General features: G+C 49.2%; 1 protein-coding gene across 1 annotated transcript in view; it reads right to left on the bottom strand.

Annotated features, from left to right (window-relative positions):
* BANK1 (B cell scaffold protein with ankyrin repeats 1) overlaps nucleotides 1-16800 on the bottom strand; it is a 530319-nt gene that overhangs the window by 28793 nt on the left and 484726 nt on the right. The window contains exon 14 of the mRNA XM_082243568.1: nucleotides 9937-9990. Coding sequence (XP_082099694.1) covers nucleotides 9937-9990 — 54 coding nt within the window. The remainder of the gene's footprint in view (nucleotides 1-9936; nucleotides 9991-16800) is intronic.

The following is a 16800-nucleotide window of genomic DNA, read 5'->3' as shown; positions in this document are numbered from 1 at the left end:
CCATGCGTCCAGGGCCGCTGTAGGACAGCTAGCCGCAGTCTCGGGGGGCGAGCCCCCCATATGAAGGCGGTCATTTGAGAATGAATGGTTCTAAAGATCCGTTTCGGGATCCACACCTGCGACTGCCGCAAAACATATAGTAGGGGAGGCAACAACTTCATTTTAACAAGGTTTATGCGCCCAATCAAAGTTAGCGGGAGATTCAACCACGCCCGGAGCCTGTCCTTGAAGGACTGGAGGAGAGGGTAAAGATTCAGAGCACAGAAATCCTGCACCCTCGGGGAGATCGTGACCCCCAGGTATCTGACACTGTCCGCCCAGCACAAGGGCAAAGAGGGGTCCGCCCGTGTCCGGGATTCCGCGTCCACCGGGAGCAAGAGAGATTTCTCCCAGTTTACTCGGAGGCCCGACAGCTCCGTAAAACGCGACAGCAGGGCCAGGACAGCCCGGAGGGAGGGGCCCGGGTCCCGGAGGAACAGAATGATATCATCCGCGTACAACGCCAGCTTTTCCTCCAGGGACCCCACCCGAATCCCCCCGATCTCTCCGGAACCCCGAACAGCCCTCGCCAGGGGCTCCACCGCCAGCGAAAACAACGCCGGCGACAGTGGACACCCCTGACGGGTGCCACGTCGGATATCAAATACAGGCGAAACCCTACCCCCCAACTTGATCTGTGCCTGAGGCTTACTGTAAAGTATGTCAATCCATTTGCGGAAGGTAGGACCAAAACCAAACGAGCGGAGCACCTCACTAAGGTAGGGCCAGGCCACAGAGTCAAAGGCTTTCTCTAGATCCATAGACACTAAGACTCGCTGACTTCGATCCTCCGCCGGGACTTGCAGATGTGTATACACCCGGCGGATATTGATATCCGTAGATTTCCCCGGCATGAAGCCCGTTTGGTCAATGTCGACTAAGAGCGGGAGGACCTTCATCAACCTAGTGGCAAGGATTTTTGTGAGAATCTTCAAATCATAATTAAGAAGGGAAATCGGCCGATAGGCCGAGCAGAGGGTAGGGTCTTTGCCAGGTTTCAAGATCAGCACAATGTGGGCCTTAACTAATGAGTCCGGAAGCGCGCCAGCCTCCAGACTGGCTCGGTATAGACTGCACAATCTGGGGGCCAGGTCTGCAATATACATTTTATACCAATCCCCCGGCAGGCCGTCCGGACCCGGGGTCTTCTCGGGGGGAAGAGAGCGGATGTCCGCCTCCACCTCCTCCAAGGTCAAGTCCGCCTCCAAGGAAGCGGCCTCATCCTCGTCCAAGTGCGGCAAGGAGAGATCCCCAAGAGCCCCCAGGTCCACCACGTCCCGCGGAGGGGAGGGCACAGAATACAGACGTTGATAGTAAGTTCGAAACTCATCAAGAATAGCAGCAGGGTCCGCAGTGGTGTCCCCCGCCTCCGTTCGGATAAGGGGGACAACTGTTTGAGATTTAGAATCCGCCACCAGGTTAGCCAGGAGCCTCCCGTTCTTGTCACCACCCTCAAACACTCTAGCCTTGAGTGAGCCAACCTCCGCCAAGGCGGCCGAGGAGACATGCAAATGTAACGCCCTCTGGGCCTGGACCAGGGAGGAGTGCGCCTCAGGAGTCTGATCCAAGGCAAAATCAGATTCAGCCAAGGATACCCCTTCTTCTAATGCCAGTAGCTCCGCAGCGCCCTCCACCCTGGCCGCCTTAATAGCACTAATGTACTCCCCACGAATAGTGGCTTTAAAAGCATCCCAGCAAATCATAGGTGTAGATGTATCCTCATTACGGTCCCAATACTGAGAGATCTTGCCCTGCATCGCCTCCTCCACCCCAGAGTCCCGCAGCCATCTTGTGCCCAGCCTCCAACACTCGTTCCCCCTCCGGCCCCCCCAGCTCCAACGTGAGCTCCAGCGGGGAATGATCCGACAAACCCGAAGGTAGGTACACGGCAGAGTTCACAAGCCGGAGAGCCGAAGGAGGGCAGAAGGCGAGGTCAATACGCGATCCAGACCTATGGGGCGCCGACACATGTGTGAAATGGCGGAGGTCAGGATTTTTCCACCTCCAAATATCAGTTAGCTGTAAGGCAGAAGCCCAGTGAACAAATTCAGGGCACCCTTGCCTGCTCGGGTTGGATGTGTCAAGCGTCCCATCCAAGATGGCATTGAAGTCACCAGCTAGGAAGATCCCCGGGGTGGAGAACGCAGCCAGGCGCTCGTAAATCAGATACAACACAGCACTAGAGAAAGGCGGGGGCACATATACATTTACAAACACATACAATTTGGCCTCAAACCGCAATGCAAGAATAATATATCGGCCCTGCGGATCAGTAACAACCTGCTCTATATGGCATGGGAACGACTTGTTGACAAGGATAGATACCCCTCTTGCATAGGAGGAGTGCGTGGCGTGAAAGGAATGCCCCACCCAGCGCCGGCGCAGTGCCAGTATCGAGCTCCCAGTCAGATGCGTTTCCTGGAGAAACAGAATATGCGGCTTATGAGATTGGAGATATTTGAACATTAGGGAACGTTTAATTTTATTATTCAATCCCCGCACATTCCACGAAAGCAGCTTAATACCTCCTGCCATGGCATCCAAGGCAAAACGGTTGCAGGATCCCAGGGAGGGAGCGACCCAGCGGCTCCAGGAGGGGAGGTCCCCACACCACACACTCCTCCCCACCAGTTATACACTGGCCGGACCAAGGACCAAACAGTACTCGGTAAAGATACATAATAGAGAGAACGTCTGAGCACAAAATATAAGACAGTGAGCTAGCAGCCATGAGAAAAAAAAAGAAAAACCCAGTAGCACAAAACAACAATAAAAAAGAAAAATTAAAACAGTCCCAAAAAAAATAGTCCCTGCCGACCAGGAAAACAACAACTCCCTGGCACGGCTTCATCCCAAAAACATGTGGTACCTCTTGCGGCCACAAGAGGGAAACAGTTACTTCAGGCCGCAAGCATGGGGTGCCGTGAGAGAGCCACCCGCGAAAAACAGGGGAGGCGGGTGGCACCCCACTGCACAATCAGTGGCAAGGGAAAAGGGCGATAAAGGAAGAATAAACAGTCAATCGCAGTGTCAAAAAAAAATAAAAAATAATAATTTTCCGTGTAGGACAACAGAGTAGTAGAGCCCGAGAGCTCCTCATCATAGGAAAAGACAAACCATCCCAACAAGGAGCAATGAGGCAAGGGGAGACCAAGGTCCCATCTAGAAAATAAAAAATGGGGTCAAGGCAAAAACAGGGAGAGGATAACCCAGGGATCCAGAGTGAAGAAAACCGGGGCAAAGAGTCATCCAGGGAAGCAAGGGAGAGAAAGGGGTGCAGCTGCACGGATCCAGGCAGGATGAGGAAGAACAGCAGTGCAGATAGGAGCCATTACTCACACCTCTCAACGAATGGTCAGCAGCCAGGCATCCGCATCGTCCGGGGTATTGAAGAACCGCACCGTGCCCCCATGAGTGACCCGAAGCCGACTCGGGTATAACATGCCGTACTGGACCCCCTTTTCGCGTAGTCGGCGCCGGACATCAGTAAAGGACTTTCTCTTCCTCTGGAGGTCAGCCGAGAAGTCCGCATAGAGCTGGATAGAGGCATTCTCGAATCGCAGTTCGGGATGCTTCCGGGCCTCACCCAGGATGCGGTCCCGGTCCCGGTAATTAAGGAAGCGGACCAGGAAGGGTCTAGGAGGGGCTCCAGGAATCTTTTTGCCGGTAGGGACCCGGTGTGCCCGCTCCACCACATACGTGGGCGATACCTCCCGAAGGTCCAGAAGCTGCCTGAAGAACCCCTCCGCAAACTCCGCCGGGGTCTCACCCTCCGCTCCCTCAGGCAGGCCGAGGACCCGGACATTGTTGCGCCTCATGCGGTTCTCCGCATCATCCGCCTTAGCCATAAGCGTGTCCACCTTTTGTTGCAGGGCATCCAGCAGGCCAGAATGGCGGGCCGTCGAATCTTCCGTCGTGGATACCCTGTTCTCAACCTCCGTGAGGCGGCCTCGGATCTTGTCGAGATCGTTGCGGATCAAGTTGCACTCTTCCGCAAGATGATCAATGCGGACCAGAAGCGAGGTCTTGCTGTGCTCGATGGCTTGCAGGATGACCGCCGTATCGGCTCCCACGTCCTTGCTCGGAACAGCCGGATCAGGGCTGGCGACTCACGCATCCTCCATCTCTGCCTGCAAGGCCCGAAGCCGCTCCGTCAAGATGGCGTCCGGGCAGGCCGCAGGCAGGGCCTGGCGCGTGGCAGGCTTGCACGGAGTTGCCGATTTCTTCCCCTTGGACGGCATATTAGAGCAGGATATCGATCCTCAGCAGTTAGAGATGAAACCTAGGTAGGTACAGTCAGCGGATTCCCCAGGATGGCATAGATTGAATCAGGATGGCAGGAGCTCTCAGGGCAGACGTCCGTTCCGCTCTACATCCAAGCCACGCCCCCCGTTAACTCGAACGGCTTGATTTTAACATTACGTTGTGTGGCATTGGAAAAGAACGTCTCAACCCTCCTAGACCTACAAGCATTAACCTTGCAGATGGCACAACCTCTACATGGATAAAAACCACCCCTCTCCTGAAAAAAAGAGATGGTCTTAGGTGGATCCACAATGTTGGGGGCCACTTGAAGCCTCAGCGGAGGCACACCCCTAAAAATGACTTTAGGAGCTTCCGGTAGTACAGGGCCCAGGAGGCTGTCGTTCTTTAGGATGTGCCAATGCTTCCTGATCAATTTTTTAACAGAGAAATGCTGAACGGAGTATGATGAAAAAAAGGCAAACTGAAAATCATCATTACTCTCACGTTCTCGTGGTACCAACAGGTCAGCCCTATTACGGGAATCTGCCTGCATAAGGGCTGTTTCAAGATCCTGTTCTTTATACCCCTTCTCCAAAAACTTGGACTTCAAGGAGCTAGCCTCCTGCAGGAAGTCCGCTCTATTGGAACAGTTCCTCTTGAGTCTGAGGAACTGACTGACAGGAACGGATCTAAGCCACGACACATGGTGGCAACTAGATGTGTCAATAAATCCGTTCCTGTCAGTCTCCTTGAAGAAAGTAGAGGTTTCAAGGGAACTACCAACCACTTTAATTTTAAGATCTAGAAAATGAATTTCAGATCTACTGCATTCGTGCACCAATCTAATTCCTCTGTCATTGTCATTCAGTGCAGAGATGAATGATTCAAGGGACTCAGAGTCACCATCCCATAGGAGGAGGATGTCATCGATGTACCTCTGCCAGAGAACTATCTCTGGTCTCGGAACGTCACCGATGACATCCTCCTCCCATTTGGCCATGAACAGATTGGCCATACTTGGCGCAAACTTCGCGCCCATGGCCACCCCCTTATTTTGTCTGTAATAAGTGCCATTGAACCAGAAGAAATTATGGGCCATAGCATAATCCAACAGGGATAAGATGAATTGACTCTGAAGACCTAACAAAGTGCTCTGACCCAAGAAATACTCAACAGCCTCCCTTCCATGCTGGTGTGATATAACCGTGTAAAGGGATGAAACATCAGCAGTGGCCAAGATGTAGGTGTGCTTCCACTCTATATCCTTAAGTATATTAATGACTTGCATAGAGTCCCTCAAAAATGAGGGGGTCTTGGTCACAAGGGGCTGGAGAAAGAAGTCTATGTATTTACCCACCCGGGAGGTAACCGAATCAATGCCACTAATGATTGGCCTCCCGGGTGGGTTCACCTCATCTTTATGCACCTTGGGTAGATAGTACATTATTGGCACCCTTGGGGGCGGATGGTACCAAAAAGGATTTCTCCTTCTTGGTAAGGAGTTTGCGCTGAAAGCCGTCCTCCACCAAGTCGACAAGATCTTTTTTGTATGATGTCGTAGGGTTACCCCTCAGGGGAATATAAGTGTCCCGGTCTGACAATAACCTATTCATTTCCACATTATAGGCCACAGTATCCAGAATGACTATTCCTCCCCCTTTATCTGCTGGCCTCACAATTATGTCCTTTCGCTCCTTTAAGGAGCGAAGTCCCCGTTCAAACATATGTGTTTGATGGACTTTTTTGAGGCTAAGCTTATCCAAGTCCTTGGCAACCAAATCTCGGAACACAGTCAGAGTGGGAGCCAAAGGACATGGGGGGTTGAATAGTGAGGCATTGGAAAATGAAGTGGACTTGATGCCCATATTATATTCCACTCTGGGGGTGATGGGGTTCCCCATCATATGCCTTTTAATGCTCATTTTCCGCACAAACTTTTGAAGGTCTATGAAAGTGTTGAATTTGTTAAGAGGTCGGGGGGGAGCAAACTTGAGTCCATGATTTAACACATGCTTCTCTTCAACCGAAAGAGAAGCTGAACTCAAATTAAACAAACCCCGATCCCTCAACGCCGACTTCTTTTTGTCGCGGACCCTCCGCCCCCCTCTAGTCCCTCTCTGCTCTCCTTTTGCCTTTTGTTTTTTTGGGGTGCCCCCATGATCTTGAAACAGCCCTTATGCAGGCAGATTCCCGTAATAGGGCTGACCTGTTGGTACCACGAGAACGTGAGAGTAATGATGATTTTCAGTTTGCCTTTTTTTCATCATACTCCGTTCAGCATTTCTCTGTTAAAAAATTGATCAGGAAGCATTGGCACATCCTAAAGAACAACAGCCTCCTGGGCCCTGTACTACCGGAAGCTCCTAAAGTCATTTTTAGGGGTGTGCCTCCGCTGAGGCTTCAAGTGGCCCCCAACATTGTGGATCCACCTAAGACCATCTCTTTTTTTCAGGAGAGGGGTGGTTTTTATCCATGTAGAGGTTGTGCCATCTGCAAGGTTAATGCTTGTAGGTCTAGGAGGGTTGAGACGTTCTTTTCCAATGCCACACAACGTAATGTTAAAATCAAGCCGTTCATCACATGTTCCACACGGCACGTCGTCTACCTACTACATTGCCCTTGTGGCCGTGAATATGTGGGTAGGACGATACGAAAGTTACACGTGCGGTTGCAGGAACATGTGGCGAATATACTGAAGGCATTCCCAAAACATAGTGTCTCTAGACACTATGATGAATGTCATGGGAATGACCCCAAAGGCACTGTCTTTTTAGGCATTGATAAATTTTCAGGCAGTTGGAGGGGTAGTAACCGTACCAGAGGTGTCTCACAACTAGAGACCAGCTGGATTTATCGGTTGAAGACCTACGCCCCTCACGGGTTAAATATTGATTTTGATATTAATTCCTTTATCAATAATGCCTGATGAAGGGGTTTTCAGTATGTTCTGCACTGTTGGTTATCATAATTTTATTTTGTTTTTATTTGTGGGATAGTTTTAAATGTTTTTATTCTATATTTTTTGTGATGCTATTAAACTGTCATATTGTGTATCATATTTAGTTCACATTTTTAGTTACAATTATAATTTTCCCTTCATGTCAATGTAAGTTATGTAATGGAGCACTCTCGGGAATTTTTGTTTCTGGCCGCTAGATGGTGGTGTTTCCCTGCAAAGTCTAGCACGGCTAGAGTAGAGCACTGTTCCCCTGGTTACCTATAGGTTTCCCCCGTTTTGAAGCTCTTTTAAATAAGGTTTCTTTCTTAAGATCAAATATGCACTAGAAGTCCTTTGAAATATAAGGCACATATATCTCTTGTGCAATCATGTTAATATTTGATCGGTTTATCGCTGTTTGCGGTCTCCAATTCCGGGTTTAGCTCCGGATGTTGACATTCAAAGGTCACACTTCCGGTTCCGGGTCGTTGGTCTCCTTCCTGTTGATGGTTTGGGATGACCTCTTCCTGCTGGCTCCGGATTGGACGCAGCGAGTTCCGCCCTGTCTCACCCAGCATATAAGGAAAGACATTCTGCCATAGGCCACACCCCCTGACGAAGTCACGTGTTGACGAAACCGGTCGGAGGAGGAGCCTGCGGTTCGTCGTGCTGAGGCCAGCAAGGAGACACGGCGGCCATTTTATTGGTTGGAAACAAAGGTTCTGAGAGTATAGCTCCGAGACATGCTGTGATTTCTTCATGCAAACGTGAGTTGCCACTCTGCTTTTACTGAATAAACCTGTGAACGTACTTCACTATTGGAGTTGTCCCTCTTTTCCTTATGTTCACTTGTTCCGGTCGGAGCTGCTGAGGGAACACTGGGAATCGATACATGTCGATCTGGGCACTGATTTGATCACACAGGCTGTCTTTGATCCTTGTAATGGGGGTCATTGCAATTTGGTAAGAGGCCATTTATTATCTTGGTGGCGGTTCCTGCACTCGGGGCTTTTTCCAAGTTTGAAGTGGTGGACAGTTTCCCTTCTTTATTGGAGCACTCTCTGATGAACTTTTGTTTACTGCACTTTTGTATTTGATCCATTTGAACATTTGTATGGACTGTGGATTCAATTGTGTTAGCGCTGCACCAATCCCATTCTATATTGCTATTTAGATCTGGTATTTCTGATTCTAGATCAGGTGCTGGCTGCTTTCATATGGTCTGTTGACTTTTTATTCATGTATGTTTTTATCTTTACATTTTAGCGCAGCAATATCCCCATTTTTATATCAGGTACATAGTACTCCTACTCATTCATGAAAAGACTGTCAAAAAGCAAGAACCACAGGAAACAGTTTTTGACAAGTCCTTTTTTTAAAAAAAATAAAAAATAGTGTCCCTGAATGTAAATCCATTGTCAGTCACGATGCCTGCTGGACCCAGAAAAAAAAAATGCTTCCGCCTCTTGGGAGGCATCCCGTCGAATGCCTTCTCTCCGCTTTAACATCTCTTATATAGGCATTGGGCAGTGCCAACCAGCTACATCACCTGGTGACACCGCCCCTTCTGACGTCACGAGGCAGCAGGTTTTTCTTTTTGTTCAGGTCCAGCGAGTGCCGGGATTGACAATGGATTTACATCGAGGGACACTATTTTTTTTATTTTTTAATAAAGGACTTGCCAAAAACAGTGTTTCCTGTGGTTCTTACTTTTTGACACTTTTTTTGGTGAATAGGAGGGGGACATTTTTTAAACTTTGGTTCCCCTTAAAATCGACAGGCCTGGTATAGACTGCGGGGGGGGGGGGGGGGACGTCTCCACGTAATTTGTTTTTCCTTTTTTGTTTTATCTGTATTGGCAGGAGCCGGCAATACATTACAGCCGCGAGCAATTTTAAATGACATTTTTTCCTTTAGAAATTTCAGTATTGCTGCAGCAGGCTCCATACATTGTACAGAAGCACCACTTTACAGGCACATTAAGAGGACCCCCCAGGCATGATATTTAAAGGAATTTTTCATTTTTATTGTTTTACTTTAAGCATCATTAAAATCACTGCTCCTTTAAAAACAATCTTTTTATAAAAAAAATGTTTGCATTGATACATGTCCCCATACACTTTTTATGGCAATAACATGCATATAAGCCTTTAAAATAAGGACTTTTGATTTTTCATGTTCGTGCATCATCGACTTTATTAGAGTTTCCATGTTGGCTAGAACTTTTTTCCTGTTCCAGATGTTCTGGTGCGAATCGAACAGGGGGGTGTTCGGGCCATCACTAATGAATGTCACTGGGTCCCTAGTGGACTATACTTAGCAATATAATATATAATCAAAAAAGATTTTCACTGGAGTTTAGTTGAATTCCAACTCCAGTAAAAACAGGAACAAAAATAGCAATAAAAAAAATAATTTTCTAATGATGATGTCTAATGAGTGGAGAAAGGTAAAAATGTCTGTCATCTTTCATGGATCTCTGAGTCCCTAATGGAAAGATATCCACTAATTTCCTCTCTAGTTGACAGGTGTCAGATTAGAAAATAAGAGGAAAGCTCTCAGAGAGAGTAATACAAATCATTATTTTCTGCGGACTTCACCATATCTGCACTTTCTCATTCTTTTATTAATTCCTATTGTGTAATAATAATAATAATAAATTATTATTATTATTATCAGCTGGAAGGTCTATACAAAGAAATAAAGAAACTTACTTTGATAGAGGCCAGTGCTGTATATTTTTTTCTCTTCTTCCTTCTGGCGAAACACTGTAAAAAGAAATACTGTTGTTGAAAATAATCATGATATTACATTTTTATTTCATGATAAGTGAAGGCAGAAAAAGGACTAGAAAGTTTTAATTCTTATTTTGTGGCAGGCTACTTATAATAGTAGACCAATGTAAGAGCAATGTCTAGGGATCATCCATGATAAAACAGTTCTTTGTATGGTCAGCATGTAAGAAACCATTATGAGTCCTAGGGATTGTTTAGCAGTATGTAGATGAATCTTTCTTTCAGCAATAACTGCCATGGGTATTGCTTTTTTCAGAGTGTTCACATGAAATAGAACTAAGTACAGAGCCATGGTGTAAAAAGCATCCAAAGTTGAGGTCTGTCAGCAAACAGCCAAAAATATGTATAGAAAGTGTATTAATATAAAGGCAAGCTATGATTATGACTTTAACAGTTTAACCGTGTTAGCATCTTGGTCCTGTTTGGATCCACTTGTTTGGATCCTCTTGGATCCACTTGCTTTCAAAATACGTAGATCTTTAGCTGTGTGCTGGCAGTTCTCAACTTTGTATAATTTCCTGTATGGCCTGAAGGAGCCTTTCCGCTATATCTGCATTTTGCAAAAGCGGAGAGGAGGTTGAGCACTTTTATTGCTTGATTACATGGTTTTAAAAAAAAACATGTCAAATATATATATATATATATATATATTTAAAATTGATTTTTTTTTAGCCATACAAACCTTCATTAAAGTGACTTGCTCACTTAAAAAAAAAAAAATCTAAAAAACGCCCCTTAAGAATAGCAGACTTTGAATAATTACTGTGTATTTTTGGTGGGCAGTGAGCTCACACTCTCCCGTGTTCAAGAATTACAGCCTTCAACAGAATTTTCAGCATTTAATGGGGTCAGGAATGTCAGATGTCTACGTCCCCTCCCTTGCATTGCAGTTCCTACAGTAGTACTACAGAGCACAGATGGCCCTACATCACTACAAAGCACAGCTGGCCTTACATTACTACAGAGCACAGCTGGCCTTACATCACTACAGAAAACAGCTGGCCCTACATCACTACAGAACACAGCTGGCCCTACATCACTACAGAGCACAGCTGGCCTTACATCACTACAGAGCACAGCTGGCGCTACATCACTGCAGAGCACAGCTGGCCCTACATCACTACAGAGACCAGCTGGCCCTACATCACTACAGAGCACAGCTGGCTCTACATCACTACAGAGCACAGCTGGCTCTACATCACAACAGAGCACAGCTGGCGCTACATCACTACAGAGCACAACTGGCCCTACATCACTACAGAGCACAGCTGGCGCTACATCACTGCAGAGCACAGCTGGCCCTACATCACTACAGAGACCAGCTGGCCCTACATCACTACAGAGCACAGCTGGCCTTACATCACTACAGAGAACAGCTGGTCCTACATCAATACAGAGCACAGCTGGCGCTACATCACTACAGAGCACAGCTGGCGCTACATCACTGCAGAGCACAGCTGGCCCTACATCACTACAGAGACCAGCTGGCCCTACATCACTACAGAGCACAGCTGGCCTTACATCACTACAGAGAACAGCTGGTCCTACATCACTACAGAGCACAGCTGGCCCTACATCACTACAGAGCACAACTGGCCTTACATCACTACAGAGCACAACTGGCCCTACATCACTAGAGAGCACAGCTGGTCCTACATCACTACAGAGCACAGCTGGCCCTACATCACTACAGAGCACAGCTGGCCTTACATCACTACAGAGAACAGCTGGTCCTACATCACTACAGAGCACAGCTGGCGCTACATCACTACAGAGACCAGCTGGCCCTACATCACTACAGAGCACAGCTGGCCTTACATCACTACAGAGAACAGCTGGTCCTACATCACTACAGAGCACAGCTGGCCCTACATCACTACAGAGCACAACTGGCCTTACATCACTACAGAGCACAACAGGCCCTACATCACTAGAGAGCACAGCTGGTCCTACATCACTACAGAGCACAGCTGGCCCTACATCACTACAGAGCACAGCTGGCCCTACATCACTACAGAGCACAGCTGGCCTTACATCACTACAGAGCACAGCTGGCCCTACATCACTACAGAGCACAGCTGGTCCTACATCACTACAGAGCACAGCTGGTCCTACATCACTACAGAGCACAGCTGGTCCTACATCACTACAGAGCACAGCTGGCCCTACATCACTACAGAGCACAACTGGCCCTACATCACTACAGAGCACAGCTGTCCCTACATCACTACAGAGCACACCTGGCCCTACATCACTACAGAGCACAGCTGGACCTACATCACTACAGAGCACAGCTGGCCTTACATGACTACAGGGCACAACTGGCCCTACATCACTACAGAGCACAGCTGGCCTTACATAACTACAGAGCACAGCTGGCCCTACATCACTACAGAGCACAGCTGGCCTTACATCACTGCAGAGCACAGCTGGCCTTACATCACTACAGAACACAGCTGGCCCTACATCACTACAGAGCACAGCTGGCCCTACATCACTAGAGAGCACAGCTGGTCCTACCTCACTACAGAGCACAGCTGGCCCTACATCACTACAGAGCACAGCTGGCCCTACATCACTACAGAGCACAGCTGGCCTTACATCACTAAAGAGAACAGCTGGTCCTACATCACTACAGAGCACAGCTGGCCCTACATCACTACAGAGCACAACTGGCCTTACATCACTACAGAGCACAACTGGCCCTACATCACTAGAGAGCACAGCTGGTCCTACATCACTACAGAGCACAGCTGGCCCTACATCACTACAGAGCACAGCTGGTCCTACATCACTACAGAGCACAGCTGGCCCTACATCACTACAGAGCACAGCTGGTCCTACATCACTACAGAGCACAGCTGGTCCTACATCACTACAGAGCACAGCTGGCCCTACATCACTACAGAGCACAACTGGCCCTACATCACTACAGAGCACAGCTGTCCCTACATCACTACAGAGCACACCTGGCCCTACATCACTACAGAGCACAGCTGGACCTACATCACTACAGAGCACAGCTGACCTTACATCACTACAGAGAACAGCTGGTCCTACATCACTACAGAGCACAGCTGGCGCTACATCACTACAGAGCACAGCTGGCGCTACATCACTGCAGAGCACAGCTGGCCCTACATCACTACAGAGACCAGCTGGGCCTACATCACTACAGAGCACAGCTGGCCTTACATCACTACAGAGAACAGCTGGTCCTACATCACTACAGAGCACAGCTGGCCCTACATCACTACAGAGCACAACTGGCCTTACATCACTACAGAGCACAACTGGCCCTACATCACTAGAGAGCACAGCTGGTCCTACATCACTACAGAGCACAGCTGGCCCTACATCACTACAGAGCACAGCTGGTCCTACATCACTACAGAGCACAGCTGGCCTTACATCACTACAGAGCACAGCTGGCCCTACATCACTACAGAGCACAGCTGGTCCTACATCACTACAGAGCACAGCTGGTCCTACATCACTACAGAGCACAGCTGGTCCTACATCACTACAGAGCACAGCTGGCCCTACATCACTACAGAGCACAACTGGCCCTACATCACTACAGAGCACAGCTGTCCCTACATCACTACAGAGCACACCTGGCCCTACATCACTACAGAGCACAGCTGGACCTACATCACTACAGAGCACAGCTGGCCTTACATGACTACAGGGCACAACTGGCCCTACATCACTACAGAGCACAGCTGGCCTTACATAACTACAGAGCACAGCTGGCCTTACATCACTACAGAGCACAGCTGGCCCTACATCACTACAAAGCACAGCTGGCCCTACATCACTACAGAGCACAGCTGGCCTTACATCACTGCAGAGCACAGCTGGCCTTACATCACTACAGAACACAGCTGGCCCTACATCACTACAGAGCACAGCTGGCCCTACATCACTAGAGAGCACAGCTGGTCCTACCTCACTACAGAGCACAGCTGGCCCTACATCACTACAGAGCACAGCTGGCCCTACATCACTACAGAGCACAGCTGGCCTTACATCACTACAGAGCACAGCTGGTCCTACATCACTACAGAGCAAAACTGGCCCTACATCAATAGAGAGAACAGCTGGTCCTACATCACTACAGAGCACAGCTGGCCCTACATCACTACAGAGCACAGCTGGCGCTACATCACTACAGAGCACAGATGGCCCTACATCACTACAGAGCACAGATGGCCTTACATCACTACAGAGCACAGCTGGCCTTACATCACTACAGAGCACAGCTGGCCTTACATCACTACAGAGCACAGCTGGCCCTACATCACTACAGAGCGCAGCTGGCCCTACATCACTAGAGAGCACAGCTGGTCCTACCTCACTACAGAGCACAGCTGGCCCTACATCACTACAGAGCACAGCTGGCCCTACATCACTACAGAGCACAGCTGGCCCTACATCACTACAGAGCACAGCTGGCCTTACAACACTACAGAGCACAGCTGGCCCTACATCACTACAGAGCGCAGCTGGCCCTATATCACTAGAGAGCACAGCTGGTCCTACCTCACTACAGAGCACAGCTGGCCCTACATCACTACAGAGCACAGCTGGCCCTACATCACTACAGAGCACAGCTGGCCTTATATCACTACAGAGAACAGCTGGTCCTACATCACTACAGAGCACAACTGGCCCTACATCACTAGAGAGCACAGCTGGTCCTACATCACTACAGAGCACAGCTGGCCCTACATCACTACAGAGCACAGCTGGCCCTACATCACTACAGAGCACAGCTGGCCCTACATCACTACAGAGCACAGCTGGCCCTACATCACGAGAGAGCACAGCTGGTCCTACATCACTACAGAGCACAACTGGCCTTACATCACTACAGAGCACAGCTGGCCCTACATCACTACAGAGCACAGCTGGCCCTACATCACCACAGAGCACAACTGGCCTTACATCACTACAGAGCACAGCTGGCCCTACATCACTACAAAGCACAACTGGCCTTACATCACTACAGAGCACAGCTGGCCCTACATCACTACAGAGCACAGCTGGCCCTACATCACTACAGAGCACAGCTGACCCTACATCACTACAGAGCACAGCTGGCCCTACATCACTACAGAGCACAGCTGGACCTACATCACTACAGAGCACAACTGGCCTTACATCACTACAGAGCACACCTGGCCTTACATCACTACAGAGCACAGCTGGCCCTACATCACCACAGAGCACAACTGGCCTTACATCACTACAGAGCACAGCTGGCCCTACATCACAAGAGAGCACAGCTGGTCCTACATCACTACAGAGCACAACTGGCCTTACATCACTACAGAGCACACCTGGCCTTACATCACTACAGAGCACAGCTGGCCCTACATCACCACAGAGCACAACTGGCCTTACATTACTACAGAGCACAACTGGCCCTACATCACTACAGAGCACAACTGGCCTTACAACACTACAGAGCACAGCTGGCCCTACATCACTACAGAGCACAACTGGCCTTACATCACTACAGAACACAGCTGGCCCTACATCACTACAGAGCTCAGCTGGCCCTACATCACTACAGAGCACAACTGACCCTACATCACTACAAAGCACAGCTGGCCCTACATCACTACAGAGCACAACTGGCCTTCCATCACTAAAGAGCACAGCTGGCGCTACATCACTGCAGAGCACAGCTTGCCTTACATTACTGCAGAGCACAGCTGGCCCTACATCACTACAGAGCACAGCTGGCCCTAAATCACTACAGAGCACAGCTGGCCCCAAATCACTACAGAGCACAGCTGGCCCCAAATCACTACAGAGCACAGCTGGCCTTACATCACTACAGAGACAGCTGACCTTACATCACTACAGAGCACAGCTGGCCTTACATCACTACAGAGACAGCTGGCCTTACATCACTACAGAGCACAGCTGGCCCTACATCACTACAGAGCACAGCTGGCGCTACATCACTACAGAGCACAGCTGGCCCTACATCACTACAGAGCACAGCTGGCCCTACATCACTACAGAGCACAGCTGGTCTCAAATTACTACAGAGCACAGCAGGCCTTACATCACTACAGAGCACAGCTGGCCCTACATCACTACAGAGACAGCTGGCCTTACATCACTACAGAGCACAGATGGCCCTACATCACTACAGAGCACAGATGGCCCCACATCACTACAAAGCACAGCTGGCCCTACATCACTACAGAGCACAGCTGGCCTTACATCACTACAGAGCACAGCTGGCATTACAACACTACAGAGCACAGCTGGCCCTACATCACTACAGAGCACAGCTGGCCTTACAACACTACAGAGCACAGCTGGCCCTACATCACTACAGAGCACAGCTGGCCCTACATCACTACAGAGCACAGCTGGCCTTACATCACTACAGAGCACAGCTGGCCCTACATCACTACAGAGCACAGCTGGCCCTACATCACTACAGAGCACAGCTGGCCCTACATCACTACAGAGCACAGCTGGCCTTACATCACTACAGAGCACAGCTGGCCCTACATCACTACAGAGCACAGCTGGCCCTACATCACTACAGAGCACGGCTGACCCTACATTACTACAGAGCACAGCTGGCCCTACATCACTACAGAGCACAGCTGGCCTTACAACACTACAGAGCACAGCTGGCCCTACATCACTACAGAGCACAGCTGGCCCTACATCACTACAGAGCACAGCTGGCCTTACATCACTACAGAGCACAGCTGGCCCTACATCACTATAGAGCACAGCTGGCCCTAC

The sequence above is a fragment of the Pelophylax lessonae genome (assembly GCF_965119305.1).
Source record: "Pelophylax lessonae genome assembly, chromosome: 1".
Classification (NCBI taxonomy): domain Eukaryota; kingdom Metazoa; phylum Chordata; class Amphibia; order Anura; family Ranidae; genus Pelophylax; species Pelophylax lessonae.
This window is presented reverse-complemented; position numbering and strand designations above follow the sequence as displayed.